At 33.6% G+C, this 13571-nt stretch overlaps 1 protein-coding gene across 1 annotated transcript; it reads right to left on the bottom strand.

Annotated features, from left to right (window-relative positions):
• Positions 1 to 3459: 3459 nt before the first annotated feature.
• Positions 3460 to 8664, bottom strand: LOC136999545 (uncharacterized). The gene has a single exon (XM_067353885.1). It carries the CDS (start codon positions 8662 to 8664, stop codon positions 3460 to 3462), a length of 5205 nt encoding a protein of 1734 aa, XP_067209986.1.
• Between the last annotated feature and the right edge of the window lie 4907 nt (positions 8665 to 13571).

Raw genomic sequence — 13571 nt, forward strand, 5'->3', positions numbered from 1 at the left:
ATAAATCTATAATAGTTTTAAAACTGTTTATGTTTTTTACTATACTTTCATATTTTATATTAGATATATAGTCTACAACATAAAGATTTTTACAATTTAATAATTCATTTACTTTATATTTCAATTTTTTTTCAAACATTTTTGTATAATTTCTTTGTCATTTTTACTTAACTTATCATATTTTTCCTTCAAATTATACACGTATGTTTCGTCGAAATAAAGTTCGCAGTATAAGATTTTTAATTTATTATTTGACGAATCCATCTTTCAATTTAAATGTATTATTTCTGTTTTTAAAATAATTTTTGGAAAACAAAAGTTACAAAGAAGATAATGAATGAAATTAAACAAAAATTAAATATGTAACTAATATACGTCACAAATAATATTCTCAAATCCAGCATTGTTGTATACCAATAATGTTGCGTATCTAGAAAAATATCGTCTTTAACATGACCACCATTATATAGAAAATCTTTTATTGAAAATTTGTCGTTAGAAATATTTTTAATTTTCTCTTTTATAGCATAAGGAGTATCATTATCTATTACGAAATTTTCTATTTCTACATTTTGTTCTCTAAACAATTTTCTCAAAGAATCTTCTATGATCTTATTTTTCATATACGGAACTGACATTGCAAACGGGTCATACTTTATCCACGTATCGTCATCAATTTTGTTATATGAATATCGTCCGATATATTCTTTCGATGAACACATTTCGTATATTCCTGAATTTTCTAGTGTTTTACAACATACAGCTCCTATTAGAGAGAATACTTCGCCTCCGATTGTTAGATCATCAGGTATATCTATAGGATCGTCTAGTACAATGTTTTTTGCACCAGAATTATAAAATCTTGATAAAGATTTTTTGTGAATTCTAGGAATACTAATAAAGAAGACACCATTTGCAAATAGAACAGAATTATTATTTATATTTCTAAACATATCAAATGACAGTTTATTACCTAAAAATGGATCTAAATTACCAATTTCTCCAAGATACGCACAATTTTTTTCCTCCTTTACAATAGATTTTCTAACTATACACAATCTTTTAGTAAAAGAGTCGTAACTTATATTATTAAATACAGAACTATCTAACTTCAAAGATTCTTTAATACTACCTAATCTATTTCTCATGATATCAAACTCTACAAATTCAACGGATTCAGGTACAGACGATATAGGGTCTGTTGTTTTTGTTACAAGTATAGGCTTAAATGGAACACACGATAGGACTGTTGATAATATTTTTTCTTCTTCGGTTTTGTAAGATCTGAATCCTATTTTGTTTGTTATCTTTGATAACTCTCCTGACAGTTGACTGTACCACTTACCTTGTCTCAAGTTTAAAACAATCATCTTTAACATATTGTGATATATTAATCTATATAATTCGTGTTTTAATCTTACTTCTCCGTTAATTATCTTAGTATCTCCTGTTATAAAATCTGTAGGATCAGACGCTTTCAAAAACATTATAAATTTATTCTCTTCAGTTATTTTCTTGTTAACTATCATGTCTGTCAGTACAGTAAGAGGATCAACGTTGTTTATTAAATCGTCCAAAAATGTTAATTTATTTGCAAATAAACAAAATATAACAGGCTCTATAAAATCGTTATTATTTCCGAACAAAACTACATCTCTTATAAATCCACTATCTAAACTAGATAGATTTTTATACTGTTTTGAGACTATTCTGCTGTTAAAATTACATGTTTGATACGAATGTGATTTATATATCACTTCCAAGAGTTCCATTTGTTTATCCAAAACAATTTTGTTAAGATTCGAAAGAGAAAAATATGGATGTGTTTTTAATATCTGTTGTTTCAAGACATAAGGAGTGTTGTCCTCTATATATTTTACCAACGCGTCATATTCAAAATTATTTATATCAGTACTGTAATTTCTTAAAATAGTTTCTATGATATCTTTAGATAAGGTGTTTACGGATAATAAAATATTCTGATTGATTAAATCATATATAGCCTTCTTCCCCAATCGTTCTATCTTGGAAGTGTCTATATTTTGAATGTTAAAATAACTTGGTTTCTCTAAGAAGTCAATTTCTTTTTCAGGCTTTCTTTTTTGTTTTTTCTTACCTCCCTTTTCATAATCTTCATTAGAAACCTCCATATTATTGACGAGCATATAGATCTTTCTGCATACATCACATCTGTTTTGACATTGATCGTACATGTGGTAATGATTAAATGAATTATCTATATTATTTTCTTCATTCTCTTTTATTTTTGATATAAAATTATCCAATGTATTTTCATCTTTACAGTTACAAATGTCATCTCGAGAAATTCTAAATATATATTTTTCATTATTCATTTATTTATAATAAAAGAGCGATTTAAAATCCTCCATTATTTCCATATGTAGCTATAAAGACTGATTTATCTAAATAATTTGATGTTATTTGATTTTTATCTGTGGTAAAGTCGTTAAAAGTATTGTTTTCTATGTTCAATTTTATATGCTTTTGATTGCCATCTGTTCTGTATCTTGATAATTCTTGATAGTCGCTGAAGTTGTCTTCAATTTTAAATTTAAGCAATGATATAAGATAATTGAATATTCTCCATCCGTATTCATTTTTATCTTTTAGAAAAGAGTATAATGCTAGTGTAGCCAACATAGATTGTATGTTTTTTATTGATATTTTATTCTTGTCTATATCTATATAAAATGTATTTGTTAGGTTAGACATTATCAGATATTGTTTGTTGTTATCTATTATATTCGAGAAACTATACTTACCAAAGTTTCTCCTGTTGATTTTTGATTTCTTAATATTTTCTGATTTTTTTCCACCTTTCTCAGTCCTACTTTCGAAAAAGATTTCATTTAGAAACGCGTTATATTTTATTGAATATACTCCATTGACGCTATTTAATTCATCTATTATAACTTTGGGTTCAGATAATATTACAATTAATTTATCGAATCTATCATTTATATCTTCAATATCTATAAAATTGTCAATATTAAGCATGCATATATTATTTCCATATAGTTGTTATGCGGCTCTCGTTTAGCCGGGTGCTCGGCACGCGTTTTCTCTTTTATTTTTACTGGTTCTCGTAAATAATCCTTTTAATAATTACTCGATGTGTTTGTTACAACATTTTATTGCGTTTACACGTGGTTTCTTGTACCATGCGTCTGGTCGTTACATACACACGAAGGAACGTAAAATGATTAATACAGCGCCGCGACGGCTGACGATGAAACTAAAATATGCGGCTAACTAATATGTATTTTTGAACGCCGTGGCGTGGCGGTAATTCAAATAAATAAAGAAACATAGTTACTACAGACAATCGGACTGTACATACCGCGCGCCTTGATGAGTTTAACTTATCAATCTAAGATGACTAAAATTACGAATTAATAAAGCAAAAATGTTCAATCTCGCATCCAATATGACGAGTTCTTATGTCTCTAAAGGCAACACGCACAGCTTTGAAGCTGGCCTTTTAAAAGTTCCTCGCGTGGTTTTAACACTAGCAGCTCGGACGACGTTGTCAGCCCCGGGGTGCACCTCCATGATGCGGCCTACTAGCCAAGATTGTGGTGGTAAACCGTCTTCTTTGACCACAACCAGCTGTCCGACTTGGATTGGAGGTCCCTCGTCTCGTTTCCACTTGTTACGTTGTTGCATCTGGTGGAGGTATTCCACTGACCATCGTTTCCAGAACTGCTGTCGAATTTTCTCTATGTACTGCCATCTAGATAGACGATTATTCGGTAAATGCTGTAAATCTGGTTCCGGATATGCAATGAGTGAGTCTCCGATTAGGAAGTGTCCAGGAGTTAAATAAGAACTATCGTCAGGATCGGAGGATAACGGGGTTATAGGTCGTGAATTTAATATCGCTTCGATCTGAATTAGTAACGTGGCAGCTTCTTCAAATGTTAATGAGCCGTCCGATGCGACTCGATAGAAATGATGCTTAGTAGATCGCACAGCGGCCTCCCACAGGCCACCAAAGTGTGGCGCGCGCGGAGGAATAAAATGCCACGTGATGGCATCACTGGCTGCCTCATTTGTGACGCGGTGACGAAACTCCTCTTGATTGAATAGATCTCGTAATTCTTCTAGCGCTCGATTTGCGCCCACGAAGTTGGTTCCGTTGTCGGAGAATATATTGGAGGGCCTTCCTCTTCGCCCGATAAATCGTTTTAGAGCGCTTAAGAATGCTTCCGATGTTAAATCCGTTACCAGCTCAATGTGTATAGCCTTCGTAGCGAAACAAACAAATATGGCAATCCAAGCCTTTGAGCTTTTAGCGTTGCGACGCTTGCCCTCGCGTAGCAAGATTGGGCCGCAATAATCGATGCCAACATTGCTGAACGGTCTAGATTTATTAACGCGAGTGGAAGGAAGGTCGGCCATAATTTGTTTGGAGACACGCGGTTTGGCCTTGAAGCAAATGACGCATTTATTGACTATCTTGCGCACCATGCTTCGAGCTCCTACGGGCCAATATTGTAATCTCACGGCTGCTAAAGTGCACTGCGAGCCTGAGTGAAGAGTCCTCTTGTGCTCGTGCTCAATGACAAGTTGAGTGAAACGATGACGAGTAGGTAGGATAAGCTGATGTTTACTGTCGTATGATAGATCTGACCTTTTTAATCGACCGCCTACTCTGAGTAGTCCTTCGGAATCTATGAACGGGTTTAGATTAAGCAAACGGTGGTTTTTCGTGTTCGTTTCCTTCCCTTTGATATCCTTGACTATATCTTGAAAAGCTACTTGCTGAACTTGCTTAACAATCCTTTTTCTAGCGGCTTCGAATTCTTGTGCAGTGACTGCACCAAATCTTCTTTGCTGCGGGTCAGATCGAGAATTGTGAACGAATCTGAAACAAATCGCAATGGCTCTAACGAGTCGAGCATATGAAGAGAAAGTTTCATATACGTCAAAGTCGTCCCTCGCCGTAGTATTAGTGATTATCATTCTGCGGCGTTCTGGTAACTCATCCAAATTTATGACCTGTTGATTTGGTTTAGGCCAACAACATTGATCTTGACGTAACCATGGAGGACCTTTCCACCAAATCTCTGACTTCTTGAGAGCTTCTGCGTTGAACCCACGAGACAAAGGATCTGCCGGATTATCCTTCGTCCTCACGTGACGCCAATTTTCAATTGTAGTGAGCTCTTGAATTTCTCCAATTCTATTCGCGACAAAAGTGCTAAAATTGCGGCTGGGCGATTTGATCCATCCTATGACTATCGTAGAATCCGTCCAGTAGTATATCTCATGGAGCTGCAAATCCAAAACTTGTATTGTCTTATGCACTAATTGCGACAGTAGCTGAGCGCCACAGAGCTCCAATCTAGGTAAATTCACCGTTTTCAACGGAGCGACGCGCGATTTTGAACACAACAAGTTCGTATAATGTATGCCGTCCTGATCAGTGACGCGGATGTATAAGCACGCACCATATGCGTTTTGACTTGCGTCGCAAAAGCCATGTAGCTCGATTCGCACAATTGGATGAATTTCCATTGCATTACGCGGAATGCAAAAATTGTTCAGTTGCTTGATCTGTGATAAGTAAGCCTTCCATTCAGTGTGTACATTTACAGGTAGCGATTCATCCCAGTCTAAATGGAGAGTCCATAGCGTTTGAATAAGCAACTTAGCTATCACTACAACCGGTCCCAATAGTCCCAAAGGATCAAATATTCGTGCGATAAACGATAGCACCTTTCTTTTAGTGGCACGCTGTTCATGATTTTCCCGTACCGTGATATTGTATTGAAACACGTCATCAACTGGATTCCAGCGAATGCCTAGAGTTCTGCAGACTCCTTCTCTGTCTAATGCTCGTGTAGCAGCGTGTGATAAGTTGGAGACATTTATAAGTAAGTCCCGCTCATTTGACGCCCATTTTTTTAGCACGAATCCGCCCTGGTGAAGTAGCTTGGTGGTTTCGTTGAGAATTTGTAAAGCTTCTGTTCTTGAGTTCGCACCAGTTATCAAGTCGTCAACATAGAAGTCGCGCAACGTGATTCGCGAGCCTACCGGATAATTCTCTCTTTCTAACGTCGCGAGAGTTCGGAGCGCCTTAATAGCGAGAAAGGATGCTGGACCTGTTCCGTACGTAAGAGTCAGCAATTCAAATTCTTTGAGCGGTTCGTCAGGATCTTCACGCCACACTATACGTTGCAATGGCAACTGCGTTTCATCCACTAATACTTGGCGATACATTTTTTCTATGTCCGCTATTAGAGCGTACTTAAATGTACGAAATCTAAGAATAATCGATATTAAATCTTGCTGTAAGACAGGACCAATCATGAGAGCGTCATTGAGTGAGATCCCTGATGAAGTCTTGCACGACGCATCAAATACCACTCTTAACTTAGTTGTAGAATTCTCTTCTTTGATGACGCAATGATGTGGTATATAATAATGAAGTGCTGCGGTTGACTGTTCACCTCGTAGCTCTTTCATGTGACCCAATGTCGCATATTCACGCATAAATTCCACGTAATCACCTTTCAGGGAAGGTTGACGCTTAAATCTCCTCTCGAGCCCTTTGAATCGGTGTACCGCGATATCCCTGGATTGACCAAGTTGGGACATTTCCTCAGTTTTGACCGGGAGTTTTACGATGAATCTGCCTTCTGAATTTCGGATATAGTTTTTGGCGAAATGTTCTTCGCAATTTCGTTCTTCCAGAGTCAGCTGATCATTCCGCGCGCCCTGCTCAATTTCCCAAAATCGTCTCATAGCGTGATTTAATTCTTCGTTTGCGGTGAGATTGCAAAGAGTCAAATTTGAGCACTGTCTTGTTAGAAACTTGCCGGCAGCAATCCATCCCAGCTGCGTCTTTTGCCAACAGGGTTGAGTATCGGTCGCCTTTATTTGACCCACGCAAATAAGATTCCAAAATACTTCGACGCCTAGTAACAGGTCAATCTTCGCAGATTCCATGAACTCAGGATCGGCCAACTTGATTCCCGTTGGAATGTGAATGTCTGCGTTCTTAATGGTCGTAGTTGGAAGTTCCTGAGTGATTTGGCGAAGAACGAAGCAATTGAGTTCTGCCTTGAAGCCATTGAGCCGAGATCGCATGATCACCTTGACGAGGCCGTGCGTTGCCGCATTTGAATTTCCTACACCATGTATTGGCACGCAACTAGGAACTTGCTTCAATTTTAATTTCTCCACCAACTCCATAGTTATAAAATTAGATTGTGATCCGCAATCTAAAAGTGCGCGACATGGGTACGGATTTCCCTTTATGTCTTGAATATGAACAACTGCCGTGGAAAGTAAAAACTGATGTCCTGCTGCACGTGTCGCGTGATTTACACTGCGCGCTACTTGATCTTGCGCTTGCTCATGTGTATTGGACTCTGTTGACTTGGGCACGGAGCTCTCTGCTTGTTTATCTGACTCCAAATGCAGTAGTGTATTGTGCCTTTTATGACACTTCTTGCAAGATCCTGCGTTACAATTCCCAGCTCGATGATCCGTGGATTTTAGACAATTCAAGCATATCTTACGCTGCCGTATTTCCGCGATCCTCTTGTCAATGGATAATGCTTGAAATTTACTACAACAATAAATAGGGTGATCGCCCTTGCAGAAACTGCATGCTGTTTTATCCGTTACTGCGTGAGCCGCTGTGTATTTTTTTGATGCGTTTTTCTCAGGCTTGTTGGATGATGCATTCAACTGTGGCTTTCGATCTATCGCTTCCAGAGCGCGACAGCGTTGCGAAAGAAAATCAATCAACTCCTTGAACGTTGGTACGTCTGCACTCTTGAGGCTTGTCTCCCATTCTTTATTTGTGGCTGGAGCTAGCTTACTGGTGACTATGTGGACAAGCAAATCGTCCCACTTATCAGTTGAACGTTTTAAAACCTTGAGAGCACGCAGGTGCTTCAAACTCGTATCCAAAAGTTGTCGAAGTTCTGCGTGACCTTCTCTAACAAGGACTGGAAGATCAAAGATAGCTTTGATGTGTTTTTGTACTATCACGCGCTGATTGTCGTACCGCTCGTTCAACATGTCCCATGCCTCAACGTAATTATCAGCTGACAGTTCTAGTGAACTAATGACGTCAGCAGCTTCACCCTTGAGTGCTGCTTTCAAATATTGCATTTTTTGAATGGTCGATAGTACCGTACTCTGGTGTATTATGGATATGAAGACGTCACGAAACGGGCGCCAGTCTTCATATGATCCGGCAAAAGATGGAAGATCAATTCGCGGTAAACGCACGTTTATGTTTGGTGGCTGACCGTTGTCTTGAGTATTTTGCGGCGTAAGAGCCCCAAATGGATTAGGTCCAAGCGTATTTTCAGGTGCCGTAGCGGCTATGATAAGCTCTTCGAATTTAGTATCGATCTCGAAGTATCTGTCCTCGAATACTTGTCGCTCGTTATTATGCACAGCTTCTTGACCCTCATCGGCTTCGAACAATTCAATCCGTGACTGTGCTTTGTCGAAAACCTTCCAGGATTCTCTGAATTTTGCTTGTCGCTGTCGTAATTCGACGACGGAAATTCGTCTGTCACCCAGCTCGTCAACGAATGTTTTTCCACGCGTACATACCGCCTTTGCCTGTGTTCTCTTGCTTTTTGCTTGACGATATGTGATTTCGTCTTCTGCCATACTGACCGTTTATTTCGCTCATAAAACAATAGGAAGTTATAGGATCAGAATGAATTGCGAACGAGGAAGGAAGACGGAGACTCACCTGATGATCCTCGAGTGCTGCCAATCGCCTGGTGAATTTTCGTCCACGTGATTCGTGCCCTTGTGTCCTCGCTGCCTTGATTAACCGCACGTTGACTCGGTTAGGTTATGTCCTCAACTGCTCGCTGTACTCGTAAATTTCTTTGATTATGGATCACGCTGCTCGTGCTGGATACGATGTGCCGCGTTCGTTATCGTATGCACTAGTCACTCGTGCGTCCACACGTGTTTTTCGTTGCTTGTACACCGGACTGTCGATCCGGCTTCTTGTATACCGGACTGTCGATCCGGCTCGAAGGACCAAATGTTATGCGGCTCTCGTTTAGCCGGGTGCTCGGCACGCGTTTTCTCTTTTATTTTTACTGGTTCTCGTAAATAATCCTTTTAATAATTACTCGATGTGTTTGTTACAACATTTTATTGCGTTTACACGTGGTTTCTTGTACCATGCGTCTGGTCGTTACATACACACGAAGGAACGTAAAACGATTAATACAGCGCCGCGACGGCTGACGATGAAACTAAAATATGCGGCTAACTAATATGTATTTTTGAACGCCGTGGCGTGGCGGTAATTCAAATAAATAAAGAAACATAGTTACTACAGACAATCGGACTGTACAATAGTTTATAACTAATATTATTTAAGTCAATAGAATTTCTATATTCTTTAACTTTTTTAAGATCAAACTTCTTATATTTATCTTTGATATAAAGTAAAAAAGAGTATAAAACAGATTCATATTTCTCACTATTTTCATATATTTTATGACATCTAAATAATTCGTTATTCATTCTTATTTGATTTAACAGTTGAAATAACGGATCTATAAATTTAAATCCGTTTATATCTGTTGTTCTTATTTTCTCGAGTGTGTTATTACTAAGATATATGCAATCTATCAATTTTCTATTATTATAAAACAAAGACAAGTGTCCTTTAATAAATGGATAACCAAGAATATGAAGATTGTAACCAGTTATCATCTTAACAGCAAACATCAGTAAAATCATATAGAAGAATGATTCTGGAAAATATACATCTATATCTTCATACTTTACGTTATGTATTATGTGATTTGTATACGATCCATAACATATTAAATACGAATGTATATATAATGATTTTCTCATAATGTTGATGATAATAGATTCCAACGATTTGAATTCTTCGTCGTCCGTATTACCATTTTTTACATTACCATTAGTATTTCCTTTTATTTTTACATTATTTATGTATTCAGTAGATATTTTCTTTATGTATTCTTTCGATTTACTGGTTTTATAAATACTTGATACATCTACGTGAGTCCTTGAAATATCTTGATTATCTTCTTTAGTTAAAACTCCCAGTAGTCTTGTATATTTTGTAACAACTATAAATTGATATTTTATAATATTTATAATCCCCCTATAATCATACTTGCAATTCTTTTGTCTATTAAAATATTCATTAACTCTATCATTGATTCTGTTATAAGTAATAATATTTTTGTCTATAGACATTTCATTCTGAAAAAACGTTTCCGAAAATTTATTAAGTAGACTTTTTAATTTTTGCTTATCAAACTTACATATGGTTGAAATCTTATTTGAATATCCCTGGAATATTGTACACTCGTTATCTGACAATTTTCTGTCTCCAAGATAGTGATTTAAAGTTTGATTGTCACTCATAATTTACTTATTTATATTAATTTTTCAAGTAATTACCAAAATTAATATTTTTATTTAATTACAAAGCCGAGAATTTAATGTTTAATAACTTTTGTAATTTTTCAATAAATTAGTACTTCAAAATTTCAAGGCTATAAATGAATGATAAAGATAAACTTTCAAATTTAATGAAAAAGTATCATGATAATAAGTATTTATCACAAAACGATGAAAGTAAATTACAATATTTTTATTGTTGTAGGATATGCAAAAAATGCGGAAAATTAAAAAAGAAAAATATCATTTATACATATAATGATTATATATATAAATACAATTTATAAGAAATTAATATTATTAAAGTCTTTGTACTTTTTTCAAAAAACAAGTACTTTACAATCCTTGAGATTATTAGATGCCACTGTAATTACGTTATATATATATTGTCGTGTACTTCACATGTCATATTATAATTGTAGAAGTAATAGTATAATTCACTTTCCAACTTTATGAAATATTTCATTAATTTTTCATCTTCTTTAATATTGAACTGTAGAATATCACACACGTTATTAATGTTTAAATGATATATTACTTTATTTATAAACGTGAAATGATCTATGTAAAAAATTGATGCAAAACACCTCCTGATATCCTTAATAGTATTAAAAGATAAATAAATAAAGTTATATTGATTATCAAATAATAATATACAATCTTTAAATTCAAAGTCTAGATCTTCAAAACTTTCAAATTTTAAATATAAATTTTTGTTCTTACATTCTTTTTTATAATTTTTTATAATATTTTCTTTATGAATATCATCTAAACAATTCCTATCATATAAATTTATACTATATTTTTTTGAAATTATCTTATTTAATAATTTATAATTAAATTTTTTATCTTTTTGTGATAAACAAATTGTTTTACTATTTAATTTAATCTTGTTTATTACGAATATATAATTCGATTTTATAGAAAAAGACTTTAAATTAAATATTTGATTTTCACACGAAAATATTGAATGATAAATTTTTTTTTCAAATATAATTCGTGATATTTTGCTTATTAATATAGTACAGAGATTCATGTTCCTGTATTCTTTCTTAATACATAAATGATTAATTATATATGATTTACCGATATTAAGATTACACAATTTACCAGTTATAATTCCAATTATATTATTATTATGTTTTAATTTTAGTACTAAGTTATGTTCTGACTTAAGAAAATTCATAAAATATATCTCGTCATACAATATAGGATAGTTGTATTTCATAAATAAATAAATACATACATAATCATTAATAGATGCTAATTCAACTATAAAATTTTTATTATCTGTTTTAATTAAAGGATCATTTGTATCTATAATACCATCAACATTTTCGAACTTATATTTATTCCAAAAATGTGATTTCTTCATTATTTATAAGTTATCAACATTATAAATCAATTCTCCATTTCTAACGAACAAATCCAAAATACCATTAGTTTCTTTAGCCTTACAAACTAAATTCATATCTTTGTCATATATATACTTTGATTCAGAATCAAAATATCCGTCTTCAATAATATCTGAAATAACGTACTTTATTTTGATAACTTTTTTGATCTTATATGTTTTAGATTCATTTACATATTCTATTTTATTATTTTTTATAGTATCGAAAATATATTCTTTGTTTATAGGTTCTAATGTATTGTACTTGTTATAAATAAATTCAATTGACGACTCTTTGAGAAGAGAGTACAATTGAGTTATTCTATTTAATTTTCTTTTTATAAGTTGAAACATTTCGTTATCAGAAGATTTTTCATTTTTTGTAAATGCTAATATTATATGAACATTTACATACTTTCTATCTATATTATAATGAGATCCATATCTCAATAATCTTCCTATAATTTGTCTTAATTGAGATTCTGACCACGGTATATCCAAAACAACAAGATCATTAACACATGTAAAAGACACTCCTTCACTACCAGCATTAGTAAAAATACAACATTTTACGTATTTTCCACTGTCGTTATTAATGTGATTAAACTCTGATAAGTTTCTTTCCTTAATATTTGATAATTTGGAATATTCTATAAAACTAATTTTAAATAATTTTAAATATTCCTTAAGTGTGTGTGTGTGTGTGTGGATATTCCTTCGTAACTTACGAATGGTTCATATATTAAACATTTACCTTTTGACTTTAATATAAGTCTACATGCTTCTATGTATTTACATGAATATTGTTTTAGTTTATGAAAATTTTCATCGTTTATATTGTCATCATCATTATTTATAAATTTCTGGATAATTTTATCATCAAAACTCATATTTTCTATACTGCGTCTAAAAGAAGAAAATTTTGATTTTATAAAGTTATTAAATTCCTCTTCTGTCATTTTCTCTCTGATCTTCAAACCGTCGTATACAAATGTTGAAACCATTCTCCTTATAGGTTTCAATTTATACAAATCTTTGTTCAAGGACTCATATTTTTCTGCCTCGTTGTAAAATGATTCTTGATAATCTGTCATTAGTATTTTGTATATGTGAATGCGTTTAGATGCAAAATTATCATTTTCAATTGTATTTGTTAACGAATCGTTTTCAACTTTTTGGTACGAAACTATTGAAAGTAGTCCGTTCTTCAACCTATTTCTGTTAACTAACTTTTCGTCATCAAAATATCTTTCGTCAAAATTTACACAATATTTTTTCTAAGCAAATTTACAAGAATATTAAACTCTTTTATATCGTTTACAACCGGAGTTGCAGACATTAGAAGTAGTTTATTGTATTTTTCATTACAAACATTACTTATAAGTCTGTATAATCTGTTTATTTTTCTCTCTTTGTTGTCGTAATCCTTTTCTTTATTTCGTAGTATGAAATTGTGCGCTTCGTCAATTATAATTAATACTCTGTCTCTTTTGTTCTTATAATTTTCTAATTTTCCTTTAAATTTTAAAAAAACGTTATTATCATCATAATGTAGTATCTCAACTTTCTTATTACAATAATCAGATACTCCTTCCTCCCAAATTTTGTGTAAACTAGCTTTTACAAATATAAATATTCTCCACGAAGGATATATGTATGTGATATTCTTAATTATATATAATCCTAATAAAGTTTTTCCAAATCCAGTGTCCCAAAA

The sequence above is a fragment of the Linepithema humile genome, chromosome 4 (assembly GCF_040581485.1).
Source record: "Linepithema humile isolate Giens D197 chromosome 4, Lhum_UNIL_v1.0, whole genome shotgun sequence".
Lineage (NCBI taxonomy): Eukaryota > Metazoa > Arthropoda > Insecta > Hymenoptera > Formicidae > Linepithema > Linepithema humile.